An 18,661-nucleotide genomic window follows, 5' to 3' on the forward strand; every position below is an offset into this window, starting at 1 on the left:
GGTTTCCCACCCTCTCACCTTGATGTGCAGCTCGGGGTGCTGGTTGAAGTAGTCAAACAACTTCTGGTAGTTGTTGAACTGAGCGTCCCACTCTTTAGACTCCACGTAGCGGAAGTCATCTCCAAGAGGAACCAGAAGAACTGGTGAACGAAAGAGACGGGACTTTTGCCGGTACTGATCCAACAAGAGGAGAGCTCTGAGAGGAAGAGAGACAGATCAATGCCCTATGGTCCATCAGAATCCATCAGGAATCTCCATGGCAACCGGTTGTATGGCTGCACAAAACATTGCCGTAGTACTAGAGTGTACCCCAGGCGACTGTGGCTCAGTAGGAAGAGTAGTCGTCTTGCAATCAGAAGGTTGTGGGTTCGATTCCAGCTTCCTCCTGCCATAGGTCGATGTGCCCCTGGGCAAGGCACTTAACCTCAAGTTGCCTACCGATCTGCGTATCGGTGTATGAATGTGTGAGTGTTAGTGAGTGTGATTGGGTGAATGTGGCTCTAGTGTAAAGCGCTTTGAGCGGTCTGTATGACTGGAAAGCTCTATATAAGTTCAGTCCATTTACCATTTCCCCCTCAAAGGAAACGTTTAAAAATAAGCTTTTACAGCACAGTAAGAGTGCTCCTCTTCTGAAGGCTTTGAAACCTTTAAAAGAGGAAGTTCTATGAGTATGAGTATAGTCGAAGCCCTTTAAGGCTATTACTAGTTTGTTTATACATTCGCACATGCGAGCACTGAAAACTTTGGTCCAAGCCCACCTGCTGGGTGGACCTCACCCTGGTCTGTATTAATTGGCTTCAGACCAGTTAATCGGGTCTGAGGGCAATTTATTTTGATGTCGTGTCGTCATACCTTCGGCTGCATGTTTTGGACACTCGGGTGAAGAGAGGGTCTGAGCTGTCCACTGATCACCACTGGGTGGTGAGTTGGATCCACTGGAGGAGGAGAAAGACAGACAGACTTGGCAGGCCCAAACGTTTAGTGAGGATCTGGTGGGAGCGTCTGGCGGAGCCCTCAGCGGAGCCCTAGGTTGAAGACAGAGTCCGAGTGGACACTGCGTCTATTGTTGATGCTGCTGCCCATAGCTGCGGCCGTAAGGTCTGCGGTGCCTGTCGCGGCGGCCATCCCCGAACCCGGTGGTGGACACCGGCAGTAAGGGATGCCGTCAAGCTGAAGAAGAGTCCTATCGGCTGTGGTTGGCTTATGGGACTTCTGAGGCGGCTGACGGTACCGTGAGGCCAAGCGTGCCGCGGCCCGGGCTGTGGCAGAGGCAGAAACTCTTCAACATTGCGTGGTGGTCGGGGACAGTGCCTCTGGACTGGCAGACTGGGGTGGAGGTCCCCCATTTATAAGAAGGGGGACCGGAGGGTGTGTTCCAACTACAGGGGGATCACACTCCTCAGCCTCCCTGGTAAGGCCTACCTCAAGGTATTGAAGAAGAGAGTTCGGCCGATAGTCGAACCTCAGCTTCAAGAGGAGCAGTGTGGTTTTTGTCCTGGCCGTGGAACACTGGACCAGCTCTATACCCTCTACAGGGTACTCGAGGGTCCATGGGAGTTTGTCCAACCAGTTCACATGTGTTTTGTGGACCTGGAGAAAGCATTCGACTGTGTCCCTCGTAGGGCCCTGTGGGGGGTGCTCCAGGAGTATGGAATCGGGGGCCCTTTATTAGGGGCCATCCGGTCCCTGTACGGGCGGAGCAGGAGTTTGGTCCGCATTGCCGGCACTAAGTCGGACCTGTTCCCGGTGCATGTTGGACTCCGGCAGGGCTCCCCTTTGTCACCGGTCCTGTTCATAACTTTTATGGACAGGATTTCTAGACGCAGCCAAGGGCCGGAGGGGGTCTGGTTTGGGGACCAGTGGATTTCATCTCTTCTTTTTGCAGATGGACGTGGTCCTACTGGCCCCCTCTAGCCAAGACCTACAGCATGCGCTGGGGCGGTTCGCAGCCGAGTGTGAAGCTGCTGGGATGAAGATCAGCTCCTCCAAGTCCGAGGCCATGGTTCTCGACCGGAAAACGGTGGCTTGTCCTCTTCAGGTAGGAGGGGAGTTCCTGCCTCAAGCGGAGGAGTTTAAGTATCTCGGGGTCTTGTTCACGAGTGAGGGAAGAATGGAGCGGGAGATCGACAGACGGATCAGTGCAGCTGCCACAGTAATGGTGGCGCTGTGCCGGTCCGTTGTGGTGAAGAGAGAGCTGAGCCGAAAAGCAAAGCTCTAAATTTACTGGTTGGTCTACGTTCCTACCCTCACCTATGGACATGAACTTTGGGTCATGACCGAAAGAACGAGATCCCGGATACAAGCGGCTGAAATGAGCTTCCTCCGTAGGGTGGCCGGGCACTCCCTTAGAGATAGGGTGAGGAGCTCGGAGTAGAGCTGCTGCTCCTCCACATCGAGAGGAGCCAGTTGAGGTGGCTCGGGCATCTATACCGGATGCCTCCTGGACGCCTTCCTCGGGAGGTGTTCCAGGCACGTCCCACCAGGAGGAGGCCCAGGACACGCTGGAGGGACTATGTCTCTCGGCTGGCCTGGGAACGCCTTGGGCTCCCCCTGGAGGAGCTGGAGGAGGTGTCTGGAGAGAGGGACGTCTGGATGTCTCTACTGAATCTGCTGCCCCTGCGACCCGGTCCAGGATGAAGCGGAAGACGACGAGTACGAGTACGAGTTAATCAGCTCCCAGATAGCGTTTTTTCTTCAGCCATTCAGGAACCAGAGAGCCCCAGAGCTTAAAGGGCTCATAGAATCTGGGGTTACAATGTGTAACCAAAACCTTTAAAAGATGTGTGCTCTGGGGCTTAAGAATTACTAAAAGCTTTTCCTCCCACACCTGATCCAGGATCAGCGGGACTAGGGAAAGAGTAAAAGAGCATCTGTGGCCACAGACTGTGAGCAAAGGCGTCCATTCCTAATGGTGGATCCTCCTGTGGGCTCAGTGAGAACCACAGTTAACACTCTGCGTTCTCCCATGTCACGAACAGATCTGCTGCTGCTCTGTCAACCAGTTCCAGATCTGAGAGATCAGGTCAGGATGGAGGCTCCAGTCTCGGTATTTGGGACCCGCCCCCTGAACATGATATCTGCTCCTCAGTTCAGGATGTAAACTGCTCTGGTGGAGAGGAGGTTCATGCATCCTGCTAAGCATAGCAGCTGTCTGGAGATGTCAACAGCTGAGCAGATCGTATGCCCCTTGATGGGTTATTAGGCTGCTACTCTGTCATCAGTGTGGGTCAGAAGATGCTGATCCAGCAGCAGAGAAGCAAAGTGCTGTGTCATGTTCCAAGGAGCTTCAGGACCTTTATGTGGAAAGAAGTGAGATCTGGCAACTTTCTTCCCACTACCTGGGACAGACACGCACCCACCCCCCATGCTGATAGTGAATACTGGGATGTGATGCAGGCCTGCTGAGGGGAACTCCCTCTGACAGTGTGGGGGTTTCCCCAGTGAGGATAGATCGGCTCCCACTGAAGGAGGGAGAGAAATCCTCCACCTCTTGTGGTGCTCAGGATCTATACACAGGTGAGTGAACCATCTTTCAAGGAGTGTCATATGAAGCAGACCCAGCGGAACAACCATGTGAGCTGCTGACATCATTCCCAGTAACTGACTGGGCTGTCACCGCGCTGTGAGGTCAGACACGGTGGAGAAGCGCTAACAGCTCATTTCATCCCTGCTGAGCACAGCGGCTGGAGCACCATCTCCAGCATGTTGATAACGTGATAACTTTTAATTTTTTTCAGGGACTCACTGTGTGTTCTTTTGGTTTTGATAATGTGTTTAAAGAGTTCAGAGTTTATCATAAACAGCCACAATATTTAAGCCTGAATGTCATTTTAGCAACATAAAAGTAGCTTGTTGTAGGAGTTCTGTAATTCTGTATATTATAGCTTTGCTCATTTTAAATGATAACGTCACATAACTGTCCTGCATCAAATGTAAATCAAACATTTATAAACATGAAAAGAAAAAAAGATTTTTATTATTTTTCCAATGATTTTACAGTTTTGTTTTTATTATTAAAATTTTAACAATATACAACGTGTTTGTTCTTTAGTGACATGAAATCATTTTTACTGTAGAAACCCTCCCCTGGTATATATTCACATTTAGAGAACATAATCAAACTGATCAGCTCTGATTGCTCTGCAATGACACAATGTTGCTGTCAATGATGCAATGTGTTTACTTTAGTGACAAGTTTAAAGCATACACTGTCTTTTATTTCTATATTATCAACATCACAGCACAGTGGGTCCTTAGCATGATGTGCGATTAGTTACCAGGCTGTGCGTTTCTCTGGCAGATGATCCGTTATGTGCAGCTCTACATGATCAGCAGCAGACGATCTCCCTGACAGTGATGGTGCTGGAATGATCCAGACAGAGTTTAACCATAGGAGATGTCATGGCTTCTGTTTGTGATTGGCTCCTATATTCTCATCTATTTTTATCTTTAACATCTCTGTTGACACATGAACAAAAGGTTCTCTCTCCATCGTCTGTCAGTCTATCTATGCCTCCTTCTCACCCCAGTTAGCAGCTGCATTTCCAACGTGCTAAATCTAGATGCAGAAACAGCACCAAAATCCATCTCAGGTGTCATTAATCGTATTAATTGCATATTCATGAAGGCAAACACGCTAAAAAGTTTGCGCCTGCAATCCGATTAGCACCTGGGTTGTAGATCAGCTTAGCGGATGCAAAGATCAAGGATTACTACAAAAGCAAGAATACCTACTGGACCTAAAGCAGTTATCAACAGTGTTAGTAGTTTGGACTTTCAAAGTAAAGATTAAAAAGCTATTCAAAATAAAAGTCTTAATCCCTAATAGATTAGACAAATATAGATTCCACATTACTAATTGAACGAAACTAGTCATGAAAGAAGGATTAGATTGGGTCTTCCATGGTTCAGTGATACCAGAGGTCCATTCCAGAGTCCTTATGACCTTTCTTTGGTCTGAACCAGACATTAAACAGAACCAAAGTCTTAAGAAATCTTTCAAATATTTAATTACTATTGATTATGTGTTCTTCTGGCTCCGTCCACTGCTTACCTCTCCTTGACGTTCTGCTCTGTGATTGGCTGTGGCGGGATCCTCCATGGACAGAAAACACGTCCTCCTGGCAGACGGTGGAAGTCGAACTGGCAGCAGACCGCCGGGTTTGGACCGCACGTGTGTGGAACATCGTAGCTGTAGAATGGCATCATGTGACATGTGATGTCACTGCGGGAGGAGAGGTCTGGAACAGAGAAAGTGGGCAGGGTCAGAACCCTGGAGCAGAACCTCTCTCTTTATCTCAATGTACTCCGACTGTCTCTCGGCCTCTCACCCCAGCTCTGTCGCCATAGAAATTCCAGCGTCTGTTGCCTGGCGAAGTGCTTCTTGACGGAGTAGTGCACCCTCTGGACCACCATGTTGTCAAGCCCCGCCCCCTTTAGCAGGTACGTCATGGAAGGGGAGTGTCCAAAGGGATCGATGGCCCAGCCACTGCTTGGCTTCACGCCCAGGTGAGTCTGAAGCCACTGGTGGCCTTCCATCAGCTGATCCAGCATGGCGTAGTAATGAGAGTTAGCTTCATCCGCCATCACCCAGCCGCCCGTCACCATCTCCAGCTGCCCCGCCTTTACCAGGCTGACCAATCACAGACAGGACACGGGGAGATTCCAATTACAAAAATCACTCGGGATCAAACCGCCAACCCATGATGAAGGTTAGGATTAGTGATGAAGAGGAGGAGGTGAAATAGGTTAGGAACGGTGATGAAGAGGAGGTAGAAAATGTTACCGTTTGACCAGCGCCCTCTTCTGGTCATCGATGTCACTCCACCACTTGGAGAAATAACTGATCTCAGCCCAGATCATCTTCCTCCTGAGATTAATGAAGATCAGAGATCAGTCTGGCTGTGTCTGAGAGATGCAGGGTTGGTTTATGAAGGTCAGTCTGAACATCTGAGCAGCTGCTGATTGGACGAGACCTTAGATCTCCTGCTCCATTCACACTGACAGCACAGACCTGGCCCCACCTTCCTTCAAGGAGAACATGCGAGGAGAGCTCAGACCATTACAGTTTCAGCTCAGAAAAAGCTTGAACAATGTTTTCACTTCCTTAGACCTTTAAAGGCACATGGACTGAACAATCAGCAGCTGGAGCTGGTGACCTTTCACCTCTCTGCCACTGAAAGCATCCTTGTGGATGGAGTAAATGCAACTCTGCCTGCTCTAAAAAGATCATCTACTGTTGTCTACTTCACTACAACCAAAACAACCACTTCTTCAGCAATGACTGCACCCAACTGTTCGACCTTCTGCCCCCCAACCAGGAGGCACTATAGGTCCGTTGAAGGTGCCAGCTTTGTCATCATCTTCCCCAGGTGAGGCACTTCTGTGTAAGATACACAGAAGTAATCAGAGACCATGTGGAGGAGCTGCAGCATGCCGGGTAAAGGTCAGAGGTCCCTGCATAAAGACTCAACAGGTAGGTAAAACCACCTGAAATAATGCGTCAGAGTTCAGAACAATGGAGGACATCTGAGACAAAAGGAGGACAGAGTTTAGGAGGTCTGTAAACTGCTCTGCAGGAATAACAAGACCAGGAGCTGCTGATAGTGTATAGCTGTCCCTCCACCTCTTCTGCCTGGCCTTGTTGACGTCTGCTGATTCATTAAGGGTGATCGGACCATCAGGACAGAACCAAAGTTCTAGGTAGAAATATGCGGTCTTATAAAAGTGTCACGGTCAGGGTCCCGTTGGTTACAGGGTTGATAGTCTAGGGTTTGGATAGGTGCCACATGTACCATCATCAGAGCTATGGAGTTAAATTAGTCTCAATATTATTCAATCAAACAAAAAAATAATCTCAATCAAAAAATATTAAGTTGTGATCAAAACTTTCAGCGTTGTAACAATTTTTTTTTTAAACGGAATATTTTATTTTGGGGAGAAATAAAATTGTTTGATAAAACTTTTTTTTGATTAAAATGACTCATTTTTTCTCACAAAGAGAAAAAAGTTATTTGCAAAACATAAACTTTTATTTGCGCATGTCAAAAACTTTGGTTACGACTCTCTTGGTTTTGACGCTCTCTGTTTTTGGTTGAACTCAACAAATTTTGAGTTCTGGGAACATGAACATCCTGGGCGGGGCCTAAAGACGAACGCTGTAAGACGTTTCCCTATTGGTTAGCGCTGACTAAAGCAGCAGACTCTGATCCCTCCACCTCTGAACTTCTGGTCCAACTGCAGGGTTTGCAGCGTCGCTTCAGTGAGGAGACATCAACTGTACAGAAGAAAACTGAGCCGACAGTCAGAAATACGTGGTGACGTCAGCCGACACCAGCTCTCTCTTAAAGATTAGCTTCACGCATAGAAGATGTATTAATGGAGCAGAAAGGACCAGATCCTGGTGACGGTTGAGAAAATAAGAGGAAAACAGAAAAGTAACCTACAGAACATTTATATTAATTACATTTTTACAACTTTAACATTCATGTTTTATGTAAAAGAATAAATATTTTATATTTTACTGTACAGTTTTGGAGAAATATCTTGTCAAAATACCTCAAAATGCTCAACCATTATATGCATTGGTCCCACTTTCAGGAATTTATTTCTCCAAAACCAAGAGAGGTGACAACACAATCTCTTCAGATTATATTAGAGGGTCATCTATATTATAACCAGAATTAATATTTCATAATTTTACTATAAAGGTTTGGAGAAATACACAACTACCCCAACAAAGTACCACAAATGCTTCTTTTTGGTGAGGTCGATGAGGTCCTGGGAAGTGGTCTGGACAGGTTAAAGTTCAAGAGCATCCAGATCTCCTCTGACCTCTCCTGGACTAGAAACGCCCCTCACCTGTTGAAGAAGGTACAACAACAGCTCTTCTTCATCTCCTCAGCTGCTTACAGATATCTACAGGCCACGGTGGAAAGCACTCTGTGTCTCAGGAGGACAGTGTGGTGAGGGAACTGCACAGGAGAGGAAGGTTCACGGGTTGTGAGGACAACACACAGGATTATGGGATGCCATCTGCCTGACATGGACTCTGTTTTATACTACACTTGGGGTAGTTGTGTATTTCTCCAAACCTTTATAGTAAAATTATGAAATATTAATTCTGGTTATAATATAGATGACCCTCTAATATAATCTGAAGAGATTGTGTTGTCACCTCTCATGGTTTTGGAGAAATAAATTCCTGAAAGTGGGACCAATGCATATAATGGTTGAGCATTTTGAGGTATTTTGACAAGATATTTCTCCAAAACTGTACAGTAAAATATTAAATATTTATTCTTTTACATAAAACATGAATGTTAAAGTTGTAAAAATGTAATTAATATAAATGTTCTGTAGGTTACTTTTCTGTTTTCCTCTTATTTTCTCAACCGTCACCAGGATCTGGTCCTTTCTGCTCCATTAATACATCTTCTATGCGTGAAGCTAATCTTTAAGAGAGAGCTGGTGTCGGCTGACGTCACCACGTATTTCTGACTGTCGTCTCAGTTTTCTTCTGTACAGTTGATGTCTCCTCACTGAAGCGACGCTGCAAACCCTGCAGTTGGACCAGAAGTTCAGAGGTGGAGGGATCAGAGTCTGCTGCTTTAGTCAGCGCTAACCAATAGGGAAACGTCTTACAGCGTTCGTCTTTAGGCCCCGCCCAGGATGTTCATGTTCCCAGAACTCAAAATTTGTTGAGTTCAACCAAAAACAGAGAGCGTCAAAACCAAGAGAGTCGTAACCAAAGATTTTTGACCTGCGCAAATAAAAGTTTATGTTTTGCAAATAACTTTTTTCTCTTCGTGAGAAAAAATGAGTCATTTTAATCAAAAAAAAGTTTTATCAAACTATTTTATTTCTCCCCAAAATAAAATATTCCATAAAAAAAAAATTATTGTTACAACTCTGAAAGTTTTGATCACAACTTAATATTTTTTGATTGAGATTATTTTTTTGTTTGATTGAATAATATTGAGATTAATTTACCTCCATAAAGAGCTCACAGCTTGAACCAGTTCTCATTCATTTTTCACAATCTGTCTAAAAATGGGTATGTACCAATTCCAAGGACCCGGTCTCCGTAGACCGGGTCCTTTGAAGGATCCAGCCCCTGAATTGGGACATACCTGTTATATACAGATAATGTCAATTACTAATGAGCATATAGATTATGTCATCGCCTAGCAACAGCTTAACATATGCACCCCTCACACCAACTTCACCGTTCCCAGCATGATGTTGTTTTGTCAACTTGTTGCTTCTTTGTTCTGAGGTTTTTTAACAATCTCAAACTGTATCCTGCTAAGGATAAAGTGTGAAATATTATTTTTTTCCCTCTACTTTCCTAATGTGGTCTCTTTTCTCATCTAACAAGGGCAGCACCTGTGAGTGGGCAGCAAAGCCTCGGTGACCCGTCTCCCTTGTCTTGTGTCATGATGTATGTTTGGATGCGTTGTACTGGAATTATAATTTCCCCTCGAGGATCAATAAAGTATCTTTGAATTGAATTTATTCCCTCCTGTTGTCTTTGCTCATATAAACTGCGTTTTATTACAACAGCAGGATGGAGGCTTATCATAGGAGGTTTATCGAACTAAAATGGTGATACTTCTTATTGTTTGATGCGTTATAATAATAATAGTAATAATAAAGTGATATTTCACTTCGGAGCCAATCAAAGGAAAATGGACCAACTGTAATCTGGCACACTGATCCTGATCCCTGCAGCTCTTAACTGAAGTGGAGAAACACTGCAAAGGTTACCACCAGGTGGCAGTAGTGCACTGGGTTCAGTGTAAGAACCTTGTGATGTTGCATCTGTTTGTCTGATTTCAGTGTGAAATGATCATTCACTGATCTCCTGTAATAAAGGTCACTGTCAGACACCTGGAGCTTCTCGTCTCAGAGAATAAGCAGCAGAAGGTCTCTGCTCTGCATCCTCGCCTGAGCGTGTTGACATGTTTTAATACAAGATGATCTGGTCTGGGACCAGTGGACGTACCTGCTGTCCTCGCCCAGTTTAACCAGCATGTTGTCCAGGATGTGTCTGGTCTGGTCTTGGTAGTAGCCGTCAAACGTCTTCAGCCAGCCTGAAACAGAAAGCAGTCGCTCACTTTACATACCTGAGGCTCCACCAGGTGTCACCAGGAGGTGTAGCTCCGCCCACCCACCTGGGTCGTTGTGGGAGTGGGGTACCAGGAACAGCTCCAGAGGCTGCTCTGCCCACTCGTCTCCATGGTAACTGATCTCAAATCCCTGCTTCCAAGCGCCGCCGTCGGGGTTGTCAAAGGGCAGGAGGTCATAAACATCCAGCAGCTGATCAGCAAACAAACAGTTCAGATAAACTCTGTTATTTCATTTCTAACTGCTCCAGGATCAATAACTGACCAATCAAATCACCCCACTCAGAAACAGCACTGAGCACGCTCACATCACCTGCACTCCATCAACGCTGTCCTTAATCTCTTCGGCTTTTAGGCAACCAGGAGGCGGACCCCCTCTGTTGTGGGTGGAGTCTGAGCTGACGTTGGCCACACCCCTTCCTTCAGGTGATTCTCTAAGCAACAGCAAGTCCCGTAGCCGAGCAACCAACCGGTTGTTGTCCACCAAAAGGTGCTCCAACCTGTCGATTTTCAGCTGGAGGCGGGACAAATCCTGAACACAGACATATGATTGGTTGATTGATCACTGATCAGTTTAAACCTTCACAGAAACAGTAACGTACTTCCTCCACCTGCCCGACAGGTGAGCCACCGCGCTGATCACGCTCCGCACCCTGCATCAGCTCCAGCATGCGGTACAGTGACATCACAGCCAGGCAGAAGACTCCGCCCACCAGGACCGCCAGCACCCGGCCCCTCTTCATCACTATGGCAACAGAGAGACAAAGAGATTAAAACGACGACAGGTGGATGATGGTAAATGGAGGCAGGATTTTACTATCAGAAGGTTCTAGATGTTTGCCGATTGGATTTCAGGTGATGGTTCTGAGTGGGCTTCTGTGGATCAGTTCTGATGGTACACTAAGGCCTCAATCTGTTCTGATGCATAAAACGGACTTCATTCAGCTACGCTGTCCATGAGAGTACAGATGCCAAAGGACAGGAGGACATCAGAACATCTACAGAACTTCAGGAGCAGAGGTAGACTGATTTGGGTTTATTCCATCTGTCAGTTTTTTTTACCTGGAATCAGATTTCTTCTGTTTTCTTTGGATCTGAAACATCTGTTCATCAGCAGCTTCTTCTTGCTGCTGGAGACATTTCAGGTGACAATCCATCCTGTTCAAGGATCTGCTCCACCTCAGTCTCTGTGAGGTCTGAAGGAGATGGATTTCCTGGACCAGTTGATATCGTCAGACATGCCGGCTATGAGACCTGCTTTCAGAGATGGTCCAAACTGTCTCTGACGATCTTTGATGTTGACCATCTAGTTCAGACTGAGGTCACACAGCTTCAGATAGCTAGATGATCTTCCTGCTGGAATCTAAAATGTCCACCTGTAGAGATCCTCAGTGGCCTAGAGGTCTTTCCTCCTTCTGTAGGCCAGGTTGAGCTGATCCTCCAGGTATGCTTCACATCAATAAACCTGTTCTGTTGGACTTTTCTAGTAGACCTTTCAAGAACATTTCTGGATTATATCTGGAATATTTCGGGAACATTTTTCTTCTGGAATATTTTCTCCTGATGGACGAAACGTTTTGTTTTTTATTTGCAGATGTTGAACCCTAACCCTACAGCAACGAACAGAACAGAGTGCTGGGGGAGTAAACCAGAACCAGTCCAGAACATGGAGATCAGTTCCAGTAAACATTACCACAGAGTTCAGAGTTCACAGGAGGAGTAAAGGGCTAACAGTAGAGAATCCAGAATGTATTGAGGACGCTGCAGATTTTCCACATTAGGTTCTGTTCCAGTTTTATTCCAGATGGAATCAAATTCATCTCTTTCCTCCAAGTTCTCCACACAACACCCCAATATGAGCATGTAGAAGAAGTCGGAGATTGCTGCATATTTACTAGAAATAGAAACTAATAAATCACATTCATGTAGGTATTCACAGCCTTCACCAGGATCGACCTGGAGATGTTTCTACAGCTGAAATGTTGCCCACCTGTGGTAAGTTCAGCTGATTGGACGTGGTTAGGAAAGGCACTAAGCATGAAGCCAAAGGAACCGTCTGGAGACCTCTGAGACAGGAATGTCTTGAGGAACAAATCTGAGGAAGGATAGAGAACAGTGTCTGCTGCTCTGAAGGTCCCAGTGAGCCCAGTGGCCTCCATCAATCATTAATGAAAGAACTTTACTAACACAGTATTTATTGGTAGCTGTCCAGGTATTTTTTAGTTCAGTTACGAGAAACGGGACCAGTGTGGGAACGTTTCAGTAGCTGTCAGGCTCTGACTGGCACGGCATCAGATACTGGTCCAAACAGAACAGAACAGTTGGTGGACCTGAAATGTTTGAAGGTTCTTCTGTCTGCAGCGTTCTTACGTCTGAGAAGGAACTGAACACCAACAGTGCTAAACAGGTATTTAGTCAAGGTGGTCCAAACACTGTTCTGGTTCCCCAGGTTTGAAGCACTGAGTGTCTCCTGATCAAGAACTTCCAGCAGGCCACCGTTGTCTCTACTAATATATCATTTCTTTTTCTAACGTGGTTTGTTCCTGCAGATAAAGATAAAACAGATGTTCATTCAGAGGAACGTCTAGAGATGGTGCAGCATAAACACATCTTCAGAGACCTACAGAACCATGTGTTGAACCTGTTCTGGGTTTGGGTAGAGTTCTGGACTTTGCTACATAGATTAAATGAGACCAGGAACCATGAAGTTCACCTCATCTCTGTTCTACAAGAACCGTAATGTTTCATCAACGGGTTGACAGAACCTCAGTTCTGTTCCGGATTCCTTGTCTATGACATATGATGCCATCGTTTGGGCTTCTAATAAAAACAGGAAACCATTAGAAGGTGTTTGGACCGCCTGGTTCTACTGTGTCTAACAACGCAGGAGGAACAAAGCGTCGTCAGCTGGTCATGTCCAGAATTCATCTTAATATTTTTATTAATATCTCTGCTATCTGCTTCCGTTGCACCCTTTACCTTCTGATCCAAACTCCTCTTCCTCACTTCCGGTTTTGTCCAAACAGCAGCAACGCTCGCGCTCCTTCACCTGTGTGATGACGTCAAGTTAACGTCAGTTCAACCGCGAAAACAAAAAACTGGAAAATTTTAAAAACAAACGAAAGTTTAAAAAGTTTTAAACCTTTGGACGTCACGAGCTCAGCCTGCTACTGCGGCTGCGCAGTGCGCTTTGTTTTGCTTCCGGCTTGCCTTTGCTGAATCAGCGCAGCGCTGACGTCACTACCTGAGCATGAACACAAAAACAGTAATAAATAAATAAAGTGTTGATCTATTTCATTAAAGCAACTGAGCTGTAAAATAACGAAAATATTTCCCTGCTGAACCGGAAGTTAGCGGATGAAAATACATCGACCTTCCAGACTCCAGTCTACTCTGCATCCCCAGAACCAGAACCAAACATGGAGAAGTACCATTCAGTTCTTATGCTCCAATAATCTGGAACAGATTTCCAGTTCGTTTAAATGAAGGTTAAACCACTTTGTTCTGTTTCAACTAGGAGTTGAAACATGATTAATTTCAGCCTTTAATCAGACCTCTGCTATGGGCTTTTTTCATCATGTAAAGAACTCTGAACGCTCCGATTCAGATACACTTGCCCTTTGGCCTTTATGGGTTAGCAGCTGGACTGGAAGAAGGCGAGGCAGAGAAGGAGAAGACATGCCGCAAAGGGCCCAGGACTGGGAATCAAACCGGGGACAGCTGAGGACTGCAGCTTCTGCAGATGGTGCAGCTGCTCCACCACTGAGCCACGGGGCGCCTCAGGAAGAAATATGAATGAAAACAGTGAAGTGAAATTAAAATTAAAAATCCACATGAGGCTGTTGGCTTTTATCCGTCTTGGATTTTATCACATTTTACTTTTCCTTCCCATAGAAAGTACTCCTGGATCAGTGCTTCTTTGTTCTCTTTGTGTCTCTGCTCTGTTCTCTCAAACCTCCAGTCGGTCGTGGCAGATGGCCGCTCACACTGAGCCTGGTTCTGGTTCTGCTGGAGGTTTCTTCCTGTTAAAAGGGAGTTTTTCCTCTCCACTGTCGCTACATGCATGCTCAGTATGAGGGATTGCTGCAAAGTCAACGCCAGTGACTGTCCACTGTCTCTACATGCTCATCCAGGAGGAGTGAATGCTGCAAGTCACTGACTGGATGCAATCTGCTGGGTTTCTTTAGATAGAAAAACAATCTGGATGATTGGATTGAATTGACTTTGTAAAGAGCCTCGAGACAACGTGCTGTGAATTGGTGCTATAGAAATAAAACTGAATTGAATTGAATGAAGTACGCTGGAAAGATTATAGAAAGTATTTACCCTGCACCTTCATTACATGTGGCAACACGAACTGATTACAATGACTTTCTTCTTTTATTTGGAGACATCAGTGTGTAGGCATTAGTGAAATCAGTAATGGTGTCTAAACAGGACAGAGTTTTAAAAATAAAATTAAAACAGCCATAATCAGTCTCTCTGAACAGTTTTTTGACAAACCTATTGGTAAAATGTTTAGTTATTTCTTCAGCAAACTGAGTTTTAAACAAACTTTCTCTCCACATGGCGTTTGAATTTCAAATAATTATTGCCGTTTGATGAAAAGGACCTCAGTTTTTATAAAGATTGAGTAAGAGCTTAAACTAAATTATGATAATTTGTTGAATGTTCATTTGTTCAGGTTTAGAAATGTTATAGTTTATTTACTTACTGTTTGTTTATCAATATGCAGGTCAGCTAAATGGGGACATTTTGGAGTTGGGTTTATTAACCTGCGTGGTGGAGGAGATCACTGAGATTAACTTTCATTAAGTTAATCATGTTAGTCTAGGTTGTTCCTTTTCTTCATAAAGTTATGAAAGGCCTTTTTCAGTCTCAGGAGATTTGTTTTGACCTCACCTCAGATGATGAACGACCCCCTGACCTCAGCCTCTCAACTACTTTTTGTTTGCCTCCCAGAGATTTTCTCAACATAATCAGAAAGTCAATTCATAAAGTCATCAAAGCCATTATTTTGCTAAAAAGTTATCAAAAGGTGCTTTAATATAATCTTCAATAAGACACTGACCCATAGTTGCTGTTCAGAAGAAGGTCCAGCAGAGACTGTACTTCCTGAGGCAACTCAAGAAGTTCAACCTTCCACAGGACCTGCTGGTCATCTTCTCCACTGCCATCATTCAGTCTGTCCTGTCTTCATCCATCTCAGTGTGGTTTGGATCATCCACAAAACAGGACAGGTCCAGACTGCAACGAATAATTAGGACTACAGAGAGAATAATCAGAGCTGACCTTCCCTCCATCCAGGACTTATACAGGTCAAGGGTCAAGAAAAGAGCTGCTAAAATCTCTGCAGACCCCACACACCCTGCACATAAATTGGTTAATGTTAGGCTTTTACCTTCAGGTGGCGCTACAGAGACAGTTTCTCCCTCCAGGCTGTTTCTCTGATGAACATCATGAACATCTCACAACCTGAGTAGTCAGCTACTCTGCTGGATTCTAATCAGCATATTTTCCTTATTATAACCTACCTTCCTTTTCACTTTATATAAACAAAAATGACTGTATATATATATATATATAGTCAGTCAGTCATTTCCTACCGCTTATTCCATAGTGGGTCGTGGGGGAGCTGGTGCTTATCTCCAGCAGTCTATGGATGAGAGGCAGGGTACATCCTGGACAGATCACCAGTCCATCACAGGGCAGCACACAAACAACCATGCACACACTCATTCACACACCTAAGGACAATTTAGAGTGACCAATTAACCTAACAGGCATGTCTTTGGACTGTGGGAAGAAGCTGGAGTACCTGGTGAGAACCCACACATGCACGGGGAGAACATGCAAACTCCATGCAGAAAAACCTGGCTGGGAAAAAAAGTTTGACACATCCAATAAATTTCATTCCACTTCACGATTGCGTCCCACTTGTTGTTGATTCTTCACATAAAATTTTATATCTTTATATCTTTATGTTTGAAGCTTGAAATGTGGCAAGAGGTTGAAAAGTTCAAGGGGGACGAATACTTTCGCAAGGCACTGTATATATATATAGAGAGAGAGAGAAAGAGCTGTCCACTGATCACCACCTGGTGGTGAGTTGGATCCGCTGGAGGAGGAGAAAGCCGGACAGACTTGGTAGGCCCAAGCGCATAGTGAGGGTCTGCTGGGAACGTCTGGCGGACCCCTTGGCCAGGGATGTATTCAACTCCCACCTCTGGGAGAGCTTTGACCAGATGCCGGGGGATGTTGGAGACATAGAGTCCGAGTGGACCATGTTCTCCGCATCTATTGTCGATGCAGCTGCCCATAGCTGCGGCCGTAAGGTCTGCGGTGGCTGTCGCGGCGGCAATCCCAGAACCTGGTGGTGGACACCGGCAGTAAGGGATGCTGTTAAGCTGAAGAAGGAATCCTATCGGCTGTGGTTGACTTGTGGGACTCCTGAGGCGGCTGACGGGTACCGTGAGGCCAAGCGTGCGGCAGCATAGGCTGTGGCAGAGGCAAAAACACGGACCTGGGAGGAGTTTGGTGATACCATGGAGAAGGACTTCCGGTTGGCCCCGAAGCGATTCTGGCAAACCGTCCGGCGCCTCAGGAGGGGGAAGTAGTGCTTCGCCAACACTATTTACAGTGGGGGTGGGGAGCTGCTGACCTCGACTGGGGACATTATCGGACGGTGGAAGGCTGAAGTCACCGTGGTGGTTAAAAAGCTCCGCGGTGGCAAGGCTTCGGGGTTGGATGAGATCCGCCCTGAGTACCTCAAGTCTCTGGATGCTGTAGGGCTGTCATGGTTGACACGTGTCTTCAACATTGCGTGGCGGTCGGGGACAGTGCCTCTGGATTGGCAGACTGGGGTGGTGGTCCCCCTACATAAGAAAGGCGACCGGAGGGTGTGTTCCAACTACAGGGGGATCACACTCCTCAGCCTCCCTGGTAAGGCCTACGCCAGGGTATTGGAGAGGAGAGTCCTGCTGATAGTTGAACCTCTGCTTCAGGAGGAACAGTGTGGTTTTCGTCCCGGCCGTGGAACACTGGACCAGCTCTATACCCTCTACAGGGTACTCGAGGGTTCATGGGAGTTTGCCCAACCGGTTCACATGTGTTTTGTGGACCTGGAGAAAGCATTCGACTGGTTCCCTTGTGATGTCCTGTGGGGGGTGCTCCAGGAGTATGGAATCGGGGGCCCTTTATTAGGGGCCATCCGGTCCCTGTACGAGCGGAGCAGGAGTTTGGTCCGCATTGCCGGCACTAAGTCGGACCTGTTCCCAGTGCATGTTGGACTCCGGCAGGGCTGCCCTTTGTCACCGGTACTGTTCATAACTTTTATGGACAGGATTTCTAGACGCAGCCAAGGGCCGGAGGGGGTCTGGTTTGGGGACCAGTGGACTTCGTCTCTTCTTTTTGCAGATGACGTGGTCCTGCTGGCCCCCTCTAGCCAAGACCTACAGCTGTGGCGGTTCGCAGCCGAGTGTGAAGCGGCTGGGATGAGGATCAGCTCCTCCAAGTCCGAGGCCATGGTTCTCGACCGGAAAAGGGTGGATGTCCTCTGCAGGTTGGAGGGGAGTTCCTGCCTCAAGTGGAGGAGTTTAAGTATCTCGGGGTCTTGTTCAGGAGTGAGGGAAGAATGGAGCGGGAGATCGACAGACGGATCGGTGCGGCTGCCACAGTAATGGGGGCGCTGTGCCGGTCCATTGTGGTGAAGAGAGAACTGAGCCGAAAAGCAAAGCTCTCAATTTACTGGTCGGTCTACGTTCCTACCCTCACCTATGGCCATGAACTTTGGGTCATGACTGAAAGAACGAGATTCTGGATACAAGCGGCTGAAATGAGCTTCCTCCGTAGGGTGGCCGGGCACTCCCTTAGAGATAGGGTGAGGAGCTCGGAGTAGAGCTGCTGCTCCTCCACATCGAGAGGAGCTAGTTGAGGTGGCTCGGGCATCTATACCGGATGCCTCCTGGACGCCTTCCTCGGGAGGTGTTCCAGGCACGTCCCACCGGGAGGAGGCCCAGGGGACGGCCCAGGACACGCTGGAGGGACTATGTCTCTCGGCTGGCCTGGGAACGCCTTGGGCTCCCCCTGGAGGAACTGGAGGAGGTGTCTGGTAACCCTAACCCTGAAACCAAAGAAATTCAAAGGAAATTTGTCAGTGATGTTTTATCCAACTATACAAAATTTTAAACAGTCGGACGTGCAATTTCAGCTATTTTTAGTAATAACAAAACAGAACAATGATTACATAGAAGTTGTATGCCACTTTCTCCCCAGTCCCCCCTCCCTGATTCACCCTTGTCTAACTCGAGACAAAAAGCACCAGACAGAAACTGAATAGGATACCAGTTCCCAACGTATATAAATACCGATATATGCATATACACACACATACCTCAATAAAGAAAATAAAAACATATAAAAACAGTCTCATTTGCCTCCGTGTCAGGGAGCAAAGTGACGGCTTCTAATAGAGATAGAAAAGGTTTCCCTGAACTTACAAAGAGAAGCTTTAAGTGCAAATCTGAGTTTTTCCA

At 46.4% G+C, this 18,661-nt stretch overlaps 1 protein-coding gene across 5 annotated transcripts in view; it reads right to left on the reverse strand.

Annotated features, from left to right (window-relative positions):
• man2a1 (mannosidase, alpha, class 2A, member 1) overlaps positions 1-15,245 on the reverse strand; it is a 29,454-nt gene extending 14,209 nt beyond the window's left edge. Inside the window, exons 1-12 of one of the 5 annotated variants that reach the window (XM_047372889.1) lie at positions 15,199-15,245; positions 13,270-13,371; positions 13,107-13,176; positions 12,118-12,670; positions 10,739-10,872; positions 10,441-10,659; positions 10,176-10,320; positions 10,007-10,094; positions 5,786-5,869; positions 5,331-5,632; positions 5,054-5,240; positions 19-196 (exon numbers count right to left, since the gene is read on the reverse strand). In XM_047372889.1, coding sequence (XP_047228845.1) covers positions 19-196; positions 5,054-5,240; positions 5,331-5,632; positions 5,786-5,869; positions 10,007-10,094; positions 10,176-10,320; positions 10,441-10,659; positions 10,739-10,872; positions 12,118-12,286 — 1,506 coding nt within the window. In that variant the 5' untranslated portion in view covers positions 12,287-12,670; positions 13,107-13,176; positions 13,270-13,371; positions 15,199-15,245. Of the gene's footprint in view, positions 1-18; positions 197-5,053; positions 5,241-5,330; positions 5,633-5,785; positions 5,870-10,006; positions 10,095-10,175; positions 10,321-10,440; positions 10,660-10,729; positions 10,873-11,189; positions 11,693-12,117; positions 12,671-13,106; positions 13,372-15,198 lie in introns of those variants that run through there. The other 4 variants (XM_047372888.1, XM_047372891.1, XM_047372892.1 and 1 more) reach the window with 4 other exon arrangements.
• Positions 15,246-18,661: the final 3,416 nt, after the last annotated feature.

Source organism: Girardinichthys multiradiatus, chromosome 8 (assembly GCF_021462225.1).
Source record: "Girardinichthys multiradiatus isolate DD_20200921_A chromosome 8, DD_fGirMul_XY1, whole genome shotgun sequence".
In the NCBI taxonomy this organism is placed as follows: domain Eukaryota; kingdom Metazoa; phylum Chordata; class Actinopteri; order Cyprinodontiformes; family Goodeidae; genus Girardinichthys; species Girardinichthys multiradiatus.